The sequence below is a fragment of the Typopeltis vanoorti genome, chromosome 7 (genome assembly GCF_054136105.1).
Source record: "Typopeltis vanoorti isolate ZY-2024b chromosome 7, IOZ_Tvanoo_1.0, whole genome shotgun sequence".
Taxonomy (NCBI): Eukaryota; Metazoa; Arthropoda; class Arachnida; order Uropygi; family Thelyphonidae; genus Typopeltis; species Typopeltis vanoorti.
The window spans coordinates 111,784,663-111,802,477 of NC_143555.1; the positions used below are offsets into that span (position 1 = coordinate 111,784,663).

General features: G+C 34.1%; 1 protein-coding gene across 4 annotated transcripts in view; it reads right to left on the reverse strand.

Annotated features, from left to right (window-relative positions):
- LOC150104970 (uncharacterized) overlaps nucleotides 1–17,815 on the reverse strand; it is a 336,174-nt gene that overhangs the window by 164,098 nt on the left and 154,261 nt on the right. For all 4 annotated transcript variants that reach the window (XM_090396080.1, XM_090396079.1, XM_090396081.1 and 1 more), the window contains exon 11: nucleotides 3,868–4,161. In XM_090396080.1, coding sequence (XP_090252206.1) covers nucleotides 3,868–4,161 — 294 coding nt within the window. The remainder of the gene's footprint in view (nucleotides 1–3,867; nucleotides 4,162–17,815) is intronic.

Consider the following 17,815-nt stretch of genomic DNA (forward strand, 5'->3'; position numbering starts at 1 on the left):
CGTAGTCCAAACTAGGGCAACTCGTAGCAAAGGTGGGGAAAGTTCTGATTGCTATTCTTAATATTTTCCATAATGTAAAACCTATCTCCTAGGAGATGTATGATGTTATACATTATGGTGGGAGGTTGACAACTCATATAGCAAATTATATAAGTTCTTTTAGCTATACCCTAGTATTAATTTGGTCTAGCTACTCACTGATGAGATCTCAATAAAGATCGAAACCGGTCTGGGTAGTGACCTCCCACCATAATGTATAACATCATACATCTCCTAGGAGATGGGTTTTACATTATGGGAAATACTAAGAATAGCGATCGGAACTTTCCCCACCTTTGCTATGAGTTGCACTACCTACTTTGGACTACGTGCTTTAGCTTGTGCTAGTAGTCGCCGATACTTTTATAGTTTACTACATTCGGCATGAAACTCTTTGATTCCGATCTTTGAGTTTCTTATTCAGTTTTGAAACAATGTGGGATTTAATATCCACTTAATTTAAATAATTAAATGTTTAATGTACATAAAAATACAAAACCAATTCTAATAACAAACTTACAAATAAATTGGGACATTTATTATGAGCAATTAAAATTAATTTCTAAATTTCATGTTGGAGGTTTAATGGAGTATTGACAGCAACTATGAAAGGATTAAAAACTAATTTCAATGCTTCCAATATTTTGTCTCGGTCATCACTGAAACATCTTCAGTGAGTACAAATAACACCTGTAACACACACAAAAAGACAACACAATACTTAATGAAACATGTGAATAACTCTGAAGTCCTAACTAGGTGGTGCACCCTCTATGGACATTTGTAGGTAACCTAGGATGTAAATTGGGACCTCTGACTATTATTGTTTCTCAAATTTTGGAAAGTTTTATGCATCTGTATTTGTTTATATTAGGTTGATTTCTGAGTGCCACTGCAGATTCCAAAAACAGCCTTTCCTTCTAAGAAGGAAAGGCTGCTTTTGTGAGATGTGTCCAATACATGGTCTGCAAGGCCAGATTGACCATAGTTGCGATTGCAAATGTAAGATTAGTGTTCATCTAAAATGGACAGTGGCTGATCTACCTTCTGTCAAAAATAAGTCAACTTGAAGGAACAGAGCACTTTATATACTCCAGGCACTGAGAGAGGAGGGAGCTGATATTTGGTAGAATGGATAAGGGTAGCAAATTTCCAGTGGGACTTAAAAGCTGCATCAAGGTTGTACTTTTTTTAATGAACAAGGTTATTTTTTCGATGTGCCATGGACGTAGGGGATAGTGATGGCATTTCTGAAATCCTTCTGAAGGGATGGCTGAGGAATAGGCAAAGGGTTGATTATTTTTTTAATTCTGTAAGCACTGTAACCTTTGGATAGGAAGGTGGGTGTGTGTGGGGGGGTTAAGTTCAGTTGAAAGAGAGGTTCCACTGGAACAAAAATTATAGGCTCTATTGGTTAGAGTTTTAATGATGCCATATTATTGAGTGGGATGGTGGTGGTGGGAAAGTTTGTAATGTATTTGCTGTGTGAGTGGGTTTTCTATATACAGTGAAAGAAAGGTTACCATTTGGAAGGTGTGTCTAAGGTGTAAACTATTCTTATTTTCCTTTTCCAGCCTAAATTGGATTCTTTGATGTAGCTTATTGAGGTGACTGAGGAAGAAGTTTAATGTGTCTGGACCATGAGGCCAAACAGAGAACACATCATCTACATATCTTAGCCAGATAGAAGGTATGAGAGGGGCTGAGTCTAAGGCTCGTTTTTCAAAATTTTCCATGTAAAAATTGGCAAGAGGGGATGAGATGGGGGGATCCATAGCAGTTCCCTCTATCTGTATGTAAATTTTGTTCTTCAAAGAAAAATAACCAAAATTGATGGCAAAGAAAAAGACATCTAAGATAGCTGAAGGAAAAAAGTATTTTAACAGTGTTAAGGTGTCATTTAATTATTAAACAGTAAGGTGATGTCAAAGCTTACCAAGTTATCTGTATTATTTAAAGTTAGATTCTCAATCAAGGTTTTGAAATGGGTAGAGTTTTATATATGATGTGATAAGTCCAGTAAGTGGGAGGGGGGAAGGGGTGAGTTTGCCTTCTAGATCATGATCCAACAAAAACACAAGTTAAAAAATTAAAAAAGTTACTTAAAAAAGTATCTTCCTGGCTGCCGGACACTACAAAAAAAAACTCAAATCCTTTGGTTCTCATCTTCTCTGGATATATGGTTTACCTAAAATGCACAAACCTAACCCCCTCTAAAACCTATAGTTGATGCCACTGATGCTCCATGCTACAAATTGTTAAAACAGCTGGCAAACTCTCTTACCCCAGTCAGGGGACCTACCACATTCTATATAAAAAACTACCCATTTGAAAACCTTGATTGAGAATCTAACTAAATAATACAGATATAATAAGCTTTGACATCACCTCAAATGTTTACCAATATTCCCTTAAGACTCTTAAAAAACGTTTTTCCTTCAGATATCTTAGATCTCTTTTCCTTTGCCATCAATTCTGTTTTTTTTCTTGGAAGAACAAAATTTAAAACAGATAGTGGGAATTGTTATGGTCCCCCCCCCCAATTTTTACGTGGAAAATTTTGAAAAACAAGCCTCAAACTCAGTCCCTCTCAAACCTTCTATCTGGCTAAGATATACACAGATGATATGTTTGGCCTCATGGCCCAGACACATTAGACTCCTTTCTCTGTCACCTCAATAAGCTACATCCAAGAATCCAGTTTACGATGGAAAAGGAAAATAACAATAGTTTAACCTTCCTAGACAACTCAGTAACATGCCTTCTGAATGGTAACCTTTCCTTCACTGTATATAGAAAACCCACTCACACAGCAAGTACATTCACAAACTTTCCCACCCATCCCCCTCAACAACACAGCATCATTAAAACTCTAACCAATAGAGCGTATAATTTTTTTTTGTTCCAGTGGGACCTCTCTTTCAACTGAACTCACCCTCCTATCCAATGGCTACAGTGCTTACAGAATTAAAAAAATAATCAATTCTTTAGCCATTCCTCAGCCATCCCTTCAAGAAGGATTTCAGAAATGCCATCACATTGAAAAAATAGCCAGATTGTTAAAAAAGTATAACCTTAACACAGCTTTTAAGTCCCACTGGAAACTTGCTATCCTTATCCATTCTACCAAAGATTAGCTCTCCCTCCTCACTCAGTGCCTGGAGTATATAAAGTACTCTGTTCCTGCAAGTTGGCTTATTTTGGACAGACAGGTACATCAGCTGGTGTCTGTTTAGATGAACACAAATCTTACATCTGCAATCATGACTATGGTCAATCTGGCCTTGCACTTGCAGACCATGTATTGGATAAAGATCTTATGGAAGAAATCCACCACAGTAAATTTAAAAAGGAAAGACCATTTTTGGAATCTGCAGTAGCACTCAGAAATTAACCTAATCTAAACAAATACAGATGCATAAAACTTCCCAAAATATAGGAAACAATAATCATCAGAGGTTCCAGTTTACATCCTAGGCTGCCTACAAAAGCCCATAGAGGGTGCACCACCTAGATAGGATTTTAGTTAGTAACCCACATGTTTCATTAAGTATTGTGTTGTCTTTGTATGTGTGTGTGTCAGGTGCTATTTGTACTCCCTGAAGATGTCTCAGTGACTGTGACAAAATATTGGAAGCATTAAAATTAGTTTTTAATCCTTTCCTAATGCTGTCAATACTCTATTAAACCTCCAACATGATATCCTCCCAGCACTTAAGCCTTAACACATTGATAATAATCTCTAGATTCTAGGGTAGTAAATTTCTTATATAGTCCAAAGCATTACCATAAATGAAGTCCACTGTTTTCTTACATTAATAAATTTACCTTTTCTCTAACAGGCATATTCTTTTCAACAGTTCCAGACATTAAAACTGACTGTAAGTAACTTGGAGGAGCAGATGGTTTAGGATCATAGTCCTGGACTTCTATGTTACACCACAAATGATGTCCAAAACTATAATTTTTATGATGCAGTTGCCAATGACTTTGATATTTTCCTGGAACAGGTGGTGCTCTGAACTGAACTGCCAATATGCCTTCCTCTCCAGGTAATAGATGGGGTACCTTAATTTCATATGAAAGTGGTGCTAACTCAACTGATCCCCAACAGTATTTTAGCTAAAAAAAAAAAAAAAAGAAGAAGAAGATTATTAAATTTAAAATTTTACCATGTAACCAAAACACTTTAAAATTATAAATGAAATTTTTCATATAAAAACTTAAAAAGACAATCAATAAGAAATACAGGATATCTCATAAAAGTGTGAAATAGACCTATGTGCTGAAATAATTTCTTCGTGTAACAAATAATATATAAGAAGCAGAACATCATAAAGTATGGCTACTTAAATGGCCAACTGTGCAATGCAGACTGGACTGGTCCAGGAATAAGAAGCCACTTCTGAATCTTTATTAATTACATCCACAATAAACAGCATTAAGGATAAAAAAAGTGACTGGGGTAAAATTTTTTTGAGTCATTAGAGTAGGCAGATGATAAAAAGAAAAGCCAGTTTTCTTGTTGCTAATCTGAACAGCTGAAAGAAAAATCAGTCCTGGACAGATAGAAAAAAAAAAAAAAAAAGCAAAAACCTTTTTAATTTCTGTTCAGAAAAGGAATTATAATACTAATACCATACTCAAATCAAATGTTTGAATATGGTGACTAAGTTTGAATTCAAATGTGCAAAAAATTCACAGGGAGACATAAAACAAAAAAGGCTTACTGATTACATTACTGCTGATGGTAATGTTCAGATTGGTAAAAGATATAGTGTGTACAGAGGATTTAAAAGAAGTCACCATCCAGTGCAACGAAAAATGTGTACTTAAGTCTAAATTCAATAACTGATTTTGGCTTAGATACTGTACACGGTTTACTTATTGACATATAAATGATGAATGGATTTTGATGAAAATTGATATTTGGATTCTTTATCAAAATTGGTGCTACTTTAAAATATACAATTTTATATTTTAAAAGTAGCATCAATAAAAATAGTCCAATTAAACCAAAATCAAGATGCTTAACAAATTTTAATAATAATCTTAAATACAAAATTTCATGAAATTCTGTCCAGCCAGAGCAAGCATTAGTACTGTACTAATGTGTGTCACATCAAATTACTTTGCCTAATTTGAGTCCTATCAATTGTCTAATTTAAACCAAAATTAAGACAAATTTTTAATAAAGAATCCAAATACCAATTTTCATCAAAATCCATCCATCCATCCAGAATTAATTTGCTATATACAAATACAAGGAAAAATAGGCAATGCAAAACTAATCTAATAGGTGCTTGTGCATTCTATAAAATACACCTAACAAAAATTTATTACGTTTTTTTTTTATATATATATATATATATATTGATCCCTTACATAAGAGGTTGAAAGACCTATAATCACTGCCATGTGTGGGGTAAAGTAATAATATTATTATTTTATTTTATTTTTTGGTAACCTCCATGGAGTCAACAGACTCAATCTAGAGAGTCCTACTCAAACAGCAACATGTCTATCATAATGAGTTTGAAGTTATTTACACTACCTGCATTCACAATGCACTCAGGGCAATGCATTCCACTCACTAACAACTCTCTATGTAAAAAATCTACTCCATACACACCCGCCTTCACCACATCTTTATACAACTTCCAGGGATGGCCTCTCATTCTTTCATTATTGTAGGACATATTTGAATATCTATTCACCTAGAAATGATAGTGGAGGAGAAACTGGATCACTGCAATGAGAAAGATTCCAAGAAGAAGAAGCAGTATCACTCTGTATAAGAATTTGATTCAAGCTATACATTGATTTCATTACCTGGGCTGCATGGAGAGAGAGAGAGAGAGATGAAGTACCAGACAATAACCAAAGTAACATCAGGATATGCAATTTAAATGTGAGAAAGCACTGAAGAAATACAAGATTGAGAACTGATCAACAGATTGTGCAAATTAACACAAGGACAAATAAGGAATAAACTTATTTGTCCTTGTGTTAATTTATGGTTAATTTAAGTTATATGGATGCTAGTTAACATCTATATAACTGCTCAGTGCAGTCAATAGGGAAAATGAAAACAGAATAGAATACACTGCATCATTTGCTAGATAAATTCCATTTAGTATCATCTTAATTTCTAATCAACTACAAACTTGTATAGCAACAAGGATGACAGACATTTAAAAAAAAAAAAAAACTCACTCTCTCAGTTCAAATATAGATATAAGAACTCAAATAGCTTCAAATGGAAGTAACAGAATAAGAGCAAGCAAAAAAAAAAAAAGGCCAAGTCTTATGTATCAATATTGAATTCAATATTTCAAAGCAACATTTGGAAAGATCATAATTTTTTTTTCTCTGTCATAGTTATGAGAGCATATTTAGTAGGACGTTTCAATTAAAGATAAGTTGGCCAGTGTTTGCTGACTCTAGCCCCACCAAGGGCAGCATTCCATTAATATATATAGAATTTTATAATGGTGATAATATTGAAATAAAAAATGACTACATTAGTATGAAGTTTTTATTTCGTGAAACACAAATTTTCATTTTTCTTTGTAATTTTGAAGTAAAAAAAATGCAAAAGTCAACATGGGAGGGTCAGCTAAAAAAAAAGTTTGCTTGATGGGAGGAGGAGGGGAACCAAGAAACATAGAGGCAGTTCTGATAGAGAAACAGCAAGATTTTTCACTTGCATAATATGCAAATATGACTAAAAACATAATACACTACTTATAGCCTTTGGCTGTAGCATAATCCAAACAAAAAACAGCCCATGCCCAGAACTAGACAAACAGCAAGATACTGTATAGAAAATTATGCTTATTTCAGATAACAGATATTAATTCTGTTTTTAGAGTGCAAGGAATGTTGATGACAGTAAGTTCTTCATAATGAAATGAAGTTAGAAAATCAGGGAAATAAGCTGGCTCTTGAAATAATCTCCCAGAAAGACAAGAAAATTAGAAGAAATTATTACTTAAGAAAATATATTTCAGTTTTTACAAAGGTCTTTTCCTACAATAAGCAGACTTAATTCATCCTGAAAAATTATTTATGCCTTTTCTTTTCTGTTTCCAGCAAACACATACATTTATATGTAATTTAAGGAGTTTAAATGCCAAAAGTAGTTTTCCAGCAAGGCAGCGTTTGCACATTGATATCAATTTCTAAACAGAGTTAGATGACAACATATGACTATGTGAAAAAATTGCATCAAGGAAACAAAGAATATTCAAGATTTTCTCAAATCACTGTCTAGGAATGTAAAGAAATTTTTAAGGAATTAAAATCAGAGATATTAAGATAATGTGGATTTCCAAGAATGAAGCCACCACAGCCCTTTTTTAGTTTTGATAACAGGGCTCACCAGCTGCATGATGTTATGCCAAACAGCATCTCTGCTTTCCGATCACCAAGCTGTGGACTTGAGCTACACTGCAGCATGAATTTTGTAAATGTCTTTAAGCTACAGGTGTATTGTATTATCACCATTATCTTATTTATTAGAGGTGCAAAGCTACTCAAAAAGTTTTATGTTTGGTCTCCAGAATAGAATTTCACATTATTTGACTTTTAATCACCCATATTAATGTACTACAGGACCTTTCATGGGTGAAATTCACACTTTAAAAAAAGTAAGTGGGGGGGGGGGGTATAAACACACTGCACTAAAAAAAATTGGAACTATATTCAACAGAATGAATAAAAATTAATAAATCTACAGAGCTTATTTGGTGATAACAGCACCCTTTGGTTGGAAAGATCAGAGAAGGATCTGAGGTTTCAACAACTCATAGCACAGCAGCACAGAGAATAGAACAGAACATAATTCACAGAAATATTACAAAACTGATCAGGTTAATATGAAGTCAGGTTACTTTGCCATGACAGGCCACCGAGGTTAGCATGCTAATGGAAAAATAAGAATACAGATAACAGCAGTGATTTAGCAATAGCAATCAAAGACTAAATGTCTGCCAATCTGATATTTCTTATATATGAAAGTCCCATATAATCTTAAAATCTTAGATAAGACAAAAGTCAGTATATGGGAAAATGGCATTTTTTCCACTTTCAGCTATACTAGTTTAGTTCTGTGGAACACATTTGAACATCTGATTCATATAGAAATGATAGTGGAGGAGAAACTGGATCACTGCAAGAATGAGAAAGATTCCAACAGGAAGAAGAAGAAGCAGTTATCACTCTGTGTAATAATCTGATTCAAGTTATACATCGATTTCATTATTTGGACTATGTAGAGAGAGAGAGAGAGATGAAGTACTAGAGACAATAACCAAAATAATATCAGGATATGGAATTTAATTATGAGAAAAGCCTGAAGAAATACAAGCTTCAGAACTGGTAAATAGATTGGACAAATTACACAAGAACAAAGATGAACAGAGTAATAAACTTTAATAGCCAAATATTTCACCCTGAAAATTACAGATCAGTAGCATAAGGTTAGTTTGAATATAAGGTAGAATGAACAATGAATTATTTAAAATAGTAAGAGCTGCATGATGATAGACAGAACTACATAAATTATTTATTCCAATTGAATATAATTAGATTAAATGATCTAATGCTTCTTCTGTTATTTATTTGCATTGTTCTATTTATAACATCACACAACTCTTACTATTTTAAATAAGCCATTGTTTGTTTTACCTTGCATCCAAACTAATCTTATGACACTTGTGATCTGTAATTTCAGGGTGAAATATTTGGCTATTAAAGTTTATTACTTTATTCATCCAAACTAACCTTATGACACTCGTGATCTGTAATTTCAGGGTGAAATATTTGGCTATTAAAGTTTATTACTTTATTCATCTTTATCCATGAGTTCTTGTGTTAATCTGTTCAACTTTTATGGCACCAGTATCTCTAAAAAAATCAAATCTGGTAAACAGATGGAAAAGAAGCATGCAATGACATGCATTCATGAGAAAAATTTACCGAGAATAATATTTCACTGATAGCAAGTGAGTATGAGGAAAAGGGCCATCTCTACAAGTTAAATAAGTTGTGGTGAGTAAAGAGTACATTTTTCATATGGAAAGTGGATTTCATATGGAAAATTAAGTAAACAATGCATAGCTGCAAGTTGGATATAAGACACAGCTTGACACTACAAAAAAGAGCAACACAAACTAGGATGAAAATTTATATTTAATGAAAATCCATCCCACATCCAATCAAGATTCATCAAGATCAACTTATATCTTGTGTTCTTTCTTTTAAAGTTAATCAATAAGCAAACTGCATTAAACTAATTTGAGAAGAGGAACAAGAACAATATCCATATACGGTACTAATATACTATAGGTTGATCAACCAACCTCTCATGTATGGGATCAACATAAAAATAAAAAAAAGATGAATAGTGAGTTTCAAGAGTCTATGGAAGTAGTAATAATATGTCCTTTATAGCTGTGAAATTCCTTATTATGTGTTATCTTTCTGCAGCTATTAAAATTAAAGAATACAAATATTATATAGCAGATTATTATGATATGAAAAGTCCAAACTTGTAAAGAGTTCTTTTAATTTTTAAAGAGAACCATTCATTTTTTAAGTTTTTAGATACTATAGTATCTAAGAAAAGGGAGAGAGCAGACCTCTGAAGAAATTAATGTGAATGTTCTTGATGATACAGTACAAATTAACAGGATCCAGTCAACTTTCTTATATTACTAAGGTCAGAAGATGGCAGTTCAATAAGCCATACTTATCTGCAAACTTGCACACAGTGCATTGCATTTGAACACTTTTAAACATGTCCTGTTCTGTGCATACAGTTTTGTATATACGAGAATGTCTGTGTAGTCTGTAATGAAACGAATCAGTTCATTAAATATAATTTAGTAACCTGTGTGCTGTTCTTTCCAAGTTAATCAATAAGAAAACTGCATTAAACTAATTTGAAAAGAGGAACAAGATGTATAGTGGGGTTATGAGTCATTATATTATTACAACTTCCATAGAAAGTCACATATCACATCTGGTTATTTTATCCATGAAAATGCAAGCACCTCAAAATAATTACAAAGGCACTATTACGAAAACCACTTAGAGGCAAGACTATATAAAATAAAATTAAGTAAGTGGTGCATTGACATTCTGAAATATTATTACTGAAAAATAATAATATACCAGATAACTCACTTCTGTGAGTTATCTGGTATATTATGGTATATTTGGTATAAAATGACCATATGGTTAGACAACCATATGGTCATTTTATACCAAATTATTCCTAATAATGATGTACTATTAGTGGGAACTAAATATAGTCAATCTTCACTATAAGGTCATTTCATGTGAAATCATTAAACTGATTTCACATGTAGCAAAATTTTGCATCCTTTAGGTGGGGAAAAAAAAAAAAAAAAAAAAAAAAATATATATATATATATATATATATATATATATATTGTAGATTTTTTCTGGCATCTATTAATTATAGTGCAAATTTTTATTTGGAAGTCCACAGAGGGAATGGATTCCTTAACCCTTTAACTGCTGAATTTATAGTCTAATGACATTGTCCCATGTGCTGAATTAATTTTGCAAAAAATTTATAAATAAAATCAATTAAAATTCTTACTGAAGTAAGAAGTCCAAACAGCATCATACATTCTTGTTTTATAAAATTTGCATAATCAAGGGGTGTCCACTGATTGTGCAAATTACACACATTAAGTTACTTAAATATAAACAATATAAATCGTTTAAACGATTTATATCGTTTAAACGCACATAAATACACACATATTCTAGTAGCAAGGCTTATACGTTGGTCAGACATAACTGGTAATTAGTTTACGGAATTAACAACGCATATAAAGTATATTAATTAAAGGTAACTATAATGAATAACTTCTATATTTCGGCAACGTCACATTGCCATCTTCAGGAACATAAAGATATGGTATGTGCACGCAGGCACTAACACAAAGCAAATGAGGAAGAAAGCAAGAAACTAATATTGTTTCTAAAGTCCTAATGGTGCTCTCTTGCGGGCTAATTTGGTAGTCTTGGCAGTTGGGCTGAAGTTCTCATAATGTAAGTCTCCCAAATTTCAGGTAGTTTCATGCACCTAAATTTGTTGAGGTTAGGAACATTTTTTAGAGCTGCTGAAGATTCTTTGAATAATATTTCATATTTAAACTTGCTGCGATGAATTATTTTTGTTTTCTTCCAACGAATTTTATGGTGGGTATCTAAGGCATGGTCTGCCAGCCCAGAGCGGCTGTACTGGTGAAACCGGATGTAGTCTTGGTGTTCTGAAATCCTGATATTTGTTGTTCTGCCTGTTTGGCCAAAGTAGGACAATTTGCAGCTGCAAGGGACCTGGTATACACCAGGTAGGTCTAGGGGAAGTGGTTGGTCTTTGGTAGAGCAGATAAGGGATGCACTTTTTATATGGTCTGTAACAGGAAGTAAGGTCATATTTTTTGAGGATATTGGTTATTTTCTCAGAGGTCCCCTGGATGTAGGGGATGGGGATAGACTTGGTGTAATCTTTATTGTGGAGGGGGGGGAGGGGTTGTGGTTTACTGGTTTTAGTATTTTTTGGATTTTTTGGGGGTTATAGCCATTGGCTAAGAAAGTGTTGAGGATGTGGTTTAGTTCAGTAGTTAGGGCCTTGTCATCTGAGCAGATTAATTTTGCCCTGTTACATAGTGTTTTTATAACCCCATATTGTTGTGAGGGGGGGGACTGCTGGTGAATGTATCTGCCAGTATGGGTGGGTTTTCTGTGAACAGAGAAAACCAAAGATCAATTCAGCTGGCGGGTGATTAAAGTGTCTAGGAAGGGGAGGGTGTTGTTTTCCTCTTTTTCTAAGGTGAACTGGACTCTGGGGTGTTGGTTGTTTAAGTGTGTTAGGAAGGAATGGAGTGTGTCTGAGCCATGTGGCCAAATAGTAAACACATCATCCATATAACGAAGCCAAATAGTGGGTTTTTGTGGGGCGGAGTTTAAGGCTTTCTCTTCAAACGTCTCCATAAAGAAATTGGCCAAGGGTGGGGAAAGCGGTGAACCCATGGCTGTCCCCTTTATCTGTTTGTAGAACTTTCCTTGCCAAACGAAATAGCCTGAGTTCATTGTGAACTGAAATAGGGCTGAGATATCGGGAGGAAACTTGCCTTGGATGAGCTCTAGGGTTTCTTTGAGTGGGACATTAGTGAATAGGGAGGAGACGTCAAAACTGACCATTATGTCAGTGTGTTGGAGTGTGAGGTTTTCTATACTGGCTTTAAAGTGGGCTGAGTTTTTTATGTGTGATGGTGTGTTGCCAGTGTAGTGTGTGAGCATTTTGGCTAAATGTTGCAATGTGACGTTGCCGAAATATAGAAGTTATTCATTAAAGTTACCTTTAATTAATATACTTTATATGCATTGTTAATTCTGTAAACTAATTACCAGTTAAATACACACATAAATCGTTTAAACGATTTATATCGCCGAAATGAAGCCTACTGGCTCTTTATATTTAAGTAACTTAATGGTTGCACCTTTTTGACAACTCGTACAGCAGAGTATATAAGTTCTTTTCACTATATCCTTTGGTATCTATTTGGTCTAGCTACTCACTGATGAAGCCTCAAAAAAGGCTGAAACCGGTCTGGGTAGTGACCTCCCACCATAATGTAATAACAGCATACATTTCCTAGGAAATGAGTTTTTAGATTATGGAAAATACCAAGCATAGCGATCATAACTTCACCACCTTTGCTGCGAGTTGCCTGAGATTGTACTACATACTAGGACTACTTGCATTGGCTCACGCTAGTAATCGCCAATACTTTTATAGTTTACTGTATTCGGCATGAAACTCTCTGATTCCAATCTTTGAGTTTCTTATTCGGTTTAAAAACAATGTGGGATTTAATATCCCCTTAATTTAAATAATACACACATTAATTTATGTAGAAATTAATCAAAATATATAAAGAGCACCATACACATACGGGCTCAGCAAAGCAGGAGTGTATTTCCAAGACCGTAATAATATGTTCTCAGCAGTTAAAGGGTTAAAAATCAATGCCAGATATCTGGGAGTTATGAAGGCAGCTGACATAACTTTCACGGGGTATTGCCCAGTTAAATGAGGCTTTTCTGTTTTGTCATGGAATCAGGGTAAACTGAAAAGCCAGCTACTAAAACAAAATTGTCAGATGAATATGACAGTCATTATCAACATAAGAAGTATCAATGGAAAGGAAACTGCACTGGCAGAATAACTAAAAAAGCATTGTGCAGACATAATTTATGTTACTGAAACAAAGAACTCTAAAACAAGTAAGATCCTGCTAAATAATAAATACCAGATGTTATCTTCAGGTAATAAAGATCAAGGAAAGGAAGGAGTAGCAACAGCAAATTTTGTTTGTTCAACAGCATGTGAACAAACTTCAAAATAGGAAATTTGAAAATTGAATTTATTTGTGCCTATGGTCACACAGAAGTTTGTACTAAGGAAGAAATGGAGGAATTTTTCAAGGCATTAGAGAAGGAAGCTGACATAATGAAAAATGAAAAGTTGGTCCATGATTATCAGACATAAAAATGTTTTAGGAAAATTTGGAGAAAAGGGAGAAAAGAAATAATATAAGTTCTTCCTGGATTTTGGTTTAGGACATGGACTGGTCATTACACACTACGTTCCAACATAAAGACGTGCACAAATACACATGGAGAGAAGACAACAATAAGAATGCCTTATTGTCTATGTTATTGCTGATAATGTTATCTTCATGATGATTCAACATACTCTTGTATGCCATGATGATTCAACATACTCTTGTATGCTGAACTAATTTCAAAAAATCGGCATCTCTTATCCGCTTCCCCCAGACCTACCTGGAGTATACCAGGTCCCTTGTAGTTGCAAACTGTCTTACTACGGCCAAACAGAAAGGACAGCTAATATCAGGATATCTGAACATAAGGATTATATCTGTTTCCATCAATACAGCCACTCAGGACTTGCTGACCATGCTTTGGACACCAGTCACAAAATACGCTGGAAGAAAGCCACTTTACTACACCACAGCAAGTATAAATATGAGAGATTATTTTATTGAAGGAATCAGCCTCAGTTCTAAAAACCTCACCAAACCCCAACAAATTTGGATGCATGAGACTGCCCCAAATATGGGAAGCTTGCATTCTTAGAACATCAGCCCAACAGCCAAGACTCCTACCAAATTTAACCTACTAGGTGGCACCTTTTAGGACTCTAGGACCAACTTTAGTTGTTGTCTTCAGCCATATTTGTTCAGTGTTAGTACCTGCGTGCACATATCATTATTTTTATGTTCCCTGAAGATGGTAATGTAGCATTACCGAAACATGGGAAGTATTCATTAAAGTTTTTTAATTAATATTATAGTATACATTGTCTTTCCCTAAAAATTGACAGTTAAGAATAATTTCAAATTCTCTGTATATTCTTATATCATGAAGCAGCATGAAGATGTTGCTATCAACAATAACATACTGATAAGAACAATGTTTTAAAACTTTCTTATATACTAGAAAGAACAATATGTAAGAAAGTTTCAGAAAGAATTAAAGTAGAGTAGCTTTTATGCATGAACTGTAAACTCATGTATAAAAACGTTATTCAAGAAAAAATTAAACAGTTTGAAAAGAAAAACCAAACCTTGGAGTCTGTGGCAAACTCTGAAGAAAATATTGACTATTCAGGGAGGCATATAGTGAAGCTGTCTGCAACAACAGAAAAATAATTCTTTAAGGTTACACGGTGGTCAGCATTCATAGTGAAGAATTTATGGGGACAAAAACACACACTGGAGTAATTACTTTTCTTATAATTATTATTATTATTATTTAAGTATCTTGCAGATCTTACTGAGAACCACTACAGGAACGAGATAATGGTGCTGGAGCATCGCTGGAATAAATGAATTAGTCTTAAGGGAGATTATATTGAAAAATAAAAATTATTTTGAAATTATAAATTCATTTTTTCATTGTTAGGCCGAGAACTTTTCAAACCATCGTTGTATTTAAGAAGAGAAAGAGTTTGAGAACAAGAACCAAATCTTGGAGATTATTCAGTGGGAAACCTTGAAGAAAACCATGATTGATTCAGCCAGAGAGGCATGTGGTGAGGTTGTCTGCAAGGATAGAAAAATCAGAACTCCATGGTGGACACAGGAAGTTAAAGAGGCAGTGAAGGAAAAGAAGAAAACATCAAAAGTTCCTGACAAATAAGTCAGCTTGTGCTCTTAGAGAATACAGAGACAAATGTAAGAAAGCTAAACACTGTGTAAAACTAGCTAAACAAAAGTCATGGGAGGACTTTGGCAAGAACATAGAAAATAAATATCAAGAAGGTGCTAAGATATTCTGAGGTTGTTGAAGAAGCTTAGAAATGGAGGAAAGAGTGGTGTAAAAAGAATTAGAGATGATAAAGGTGACATGAAAACAGGAGAAAAAGCTATACTTGAAGTATGGAGTATTAACTTCGAAAAATTGCTAAATGAAACAAGCAGCGATAGCAAAGTGGTAAAAAACACTCAACAGGCATAAAGTCGGGAATACATATCCATACTTGAAGTAGAAAAAGCCGATCAAAGGCTTGAAATGCAGAAAGGAAACAGGAATAGATGATATTCAACCAGAAATGCTGGTATAAAAGTCTTACAGTGGCTGCACTGCATAGTTCAGAAAGTCTGGACAGAGAGATGAATTCCTGATGATTGGAGTAGAGCTCTAATAGTACCCATATATAAAAAGGGAAATAAAACTGAATGTGATAATTACAGAGGCATTTCCCTACTGAGTGTTCCTGGCAAGATTTATGCCAGTATACTTGAGAAATGGTTGAGAAGAATTGTGAAAGAAAAGCTTGATGAAGAACAAGCTGGATTCAGGCCAAATAGAGGCTGTCAGGTTCAGATCTTCACTTTACGACAAATAGTGGAGAAAGAATGGGAATATAACAAAGATCTGTATTTAAGTTTTATCGATCTGGAAAAGGCATATGATAGGGTGCCAAGAGAGAAGCTATTCAATACGCTGCAGTTATATGGTGTCAATGGGGCATTATATCAAGCAATACTTAGTCTTTATTTGAGTTGTGAGTCAGCAGTTAGAATTGAAGGAAGTACAGGAAGATGGTTTAATGTTAAATCTGGTGTGAGGCAAGGATGTACATTAACCCCTCTGTTATTCATTATTTATGTGGATCACATTATGAAGGAAAGTGGTATTAAACATGATATCAGAAATGGAGATGTTAATGTCAGTTCTTTGCTTTATGTGGATGATGTTATACTTCTAAATAAATTTGTTACAAGTTTGCAAGATTCTCTGACTAAATTGAATAACTGTTGTAATAGATATGGTATGAAGGTCAGCATTAAAAAGACAGAGACAATGAAAATAGGCAGAATCATTGAAAATGTCAACCGTGTTGTGAATGGAGAACCTGTGGAACAAGTAAAACATTTCAGCTACTTAGGCACGATTTTTAGTGAAGATAGTAAATTCAATATAGAAATAGACAACAGAATCAACAAATCTGGTATGGTAGGAAGTCAATTAAATAAATTCATATGGAAATTAGTCGAGAGAGAAATTAGTCAGAATACTAAATTAGCTGTATACAAGACAGTGTTCAAACCAGTTTTTTAACTTATGGATCTGAGAGCTGGGTCAGAAGTAAAACACATGACCAAAGCCTAGAGACCGCAGATATGAGAGTCCTGAGAAAGATTAGAGGCGTGAACAGATGGCATCAATGGCAGTATCATATTAAAAACAAGGATATTAGGAAAGAACTAGACATTGTCAGTATCCAGGAATGCGTTAGCAGAGCTAATCTCAGGTGGTATGGTCATTTAAACAGAATGGGCGAGGAAAGATTAGCAAAGTTCTCTGCCAGGTTGGCAGGAAAATGACCCAGAGGAAGACCAAGATATAGGTGGATTGATACGGTACAAAGTGCCTTAGACGATAGAAATATAAAATCTGATAATGTTGGAGTCTTGACAAGTAACAGACTGATTTGGAGGAAAATTGTAGATAGGAATTTAGTAATGATGTAAATTTTTCATGTAGTACTATCATATCCTGTACACCCCTTGAGGGTACATGTCAGGAATTTGATGATGATGATTTATTTCATAAACACTTGATGTTTCAACCTCTGTATCGAGGTCATCGTCAGGAAAACATACATATGCACAGGATACAAGCTACATGATACTACACAAAAGTAAGATAGAACTAAATGCTTTGTTAATCGTTTGCCCTAGCCTGATCTCTGGTGAAAGAAAATAAATAAAAATAAAATAAAATAATAAAAAATAATAATAAATAAAATATATACATATAAAAATATAAAATAATAAAAAAATTAGCCTTAATATTGTATTTATGTAATGTTCTATGTAGTGTTCTATCTATTTATTATGATATTCCCCTAATGTATGGTCTGGCTATGGCATTCTTGTAATTTTTTTTGTTTTGAATAGTATTATTGTATTTTTGTTGCAAATTTTTTATAAACGTTTGGCTAATAATTTCATATTCTTTGTTCAACATCTGCTCATTGGAGCAAATTGTTAGGGTTCTATGTTTGAGGGTGCTGATGACCCCCTATTTTGTGTTGGATGGTGGTATGAAATTTTATGTATGTATTGGCCTGTCTGCATGTGTGTGTGTAGATATTGGAAGACCTTTCAAGTGGTAGACCATGAATGAACGGCTT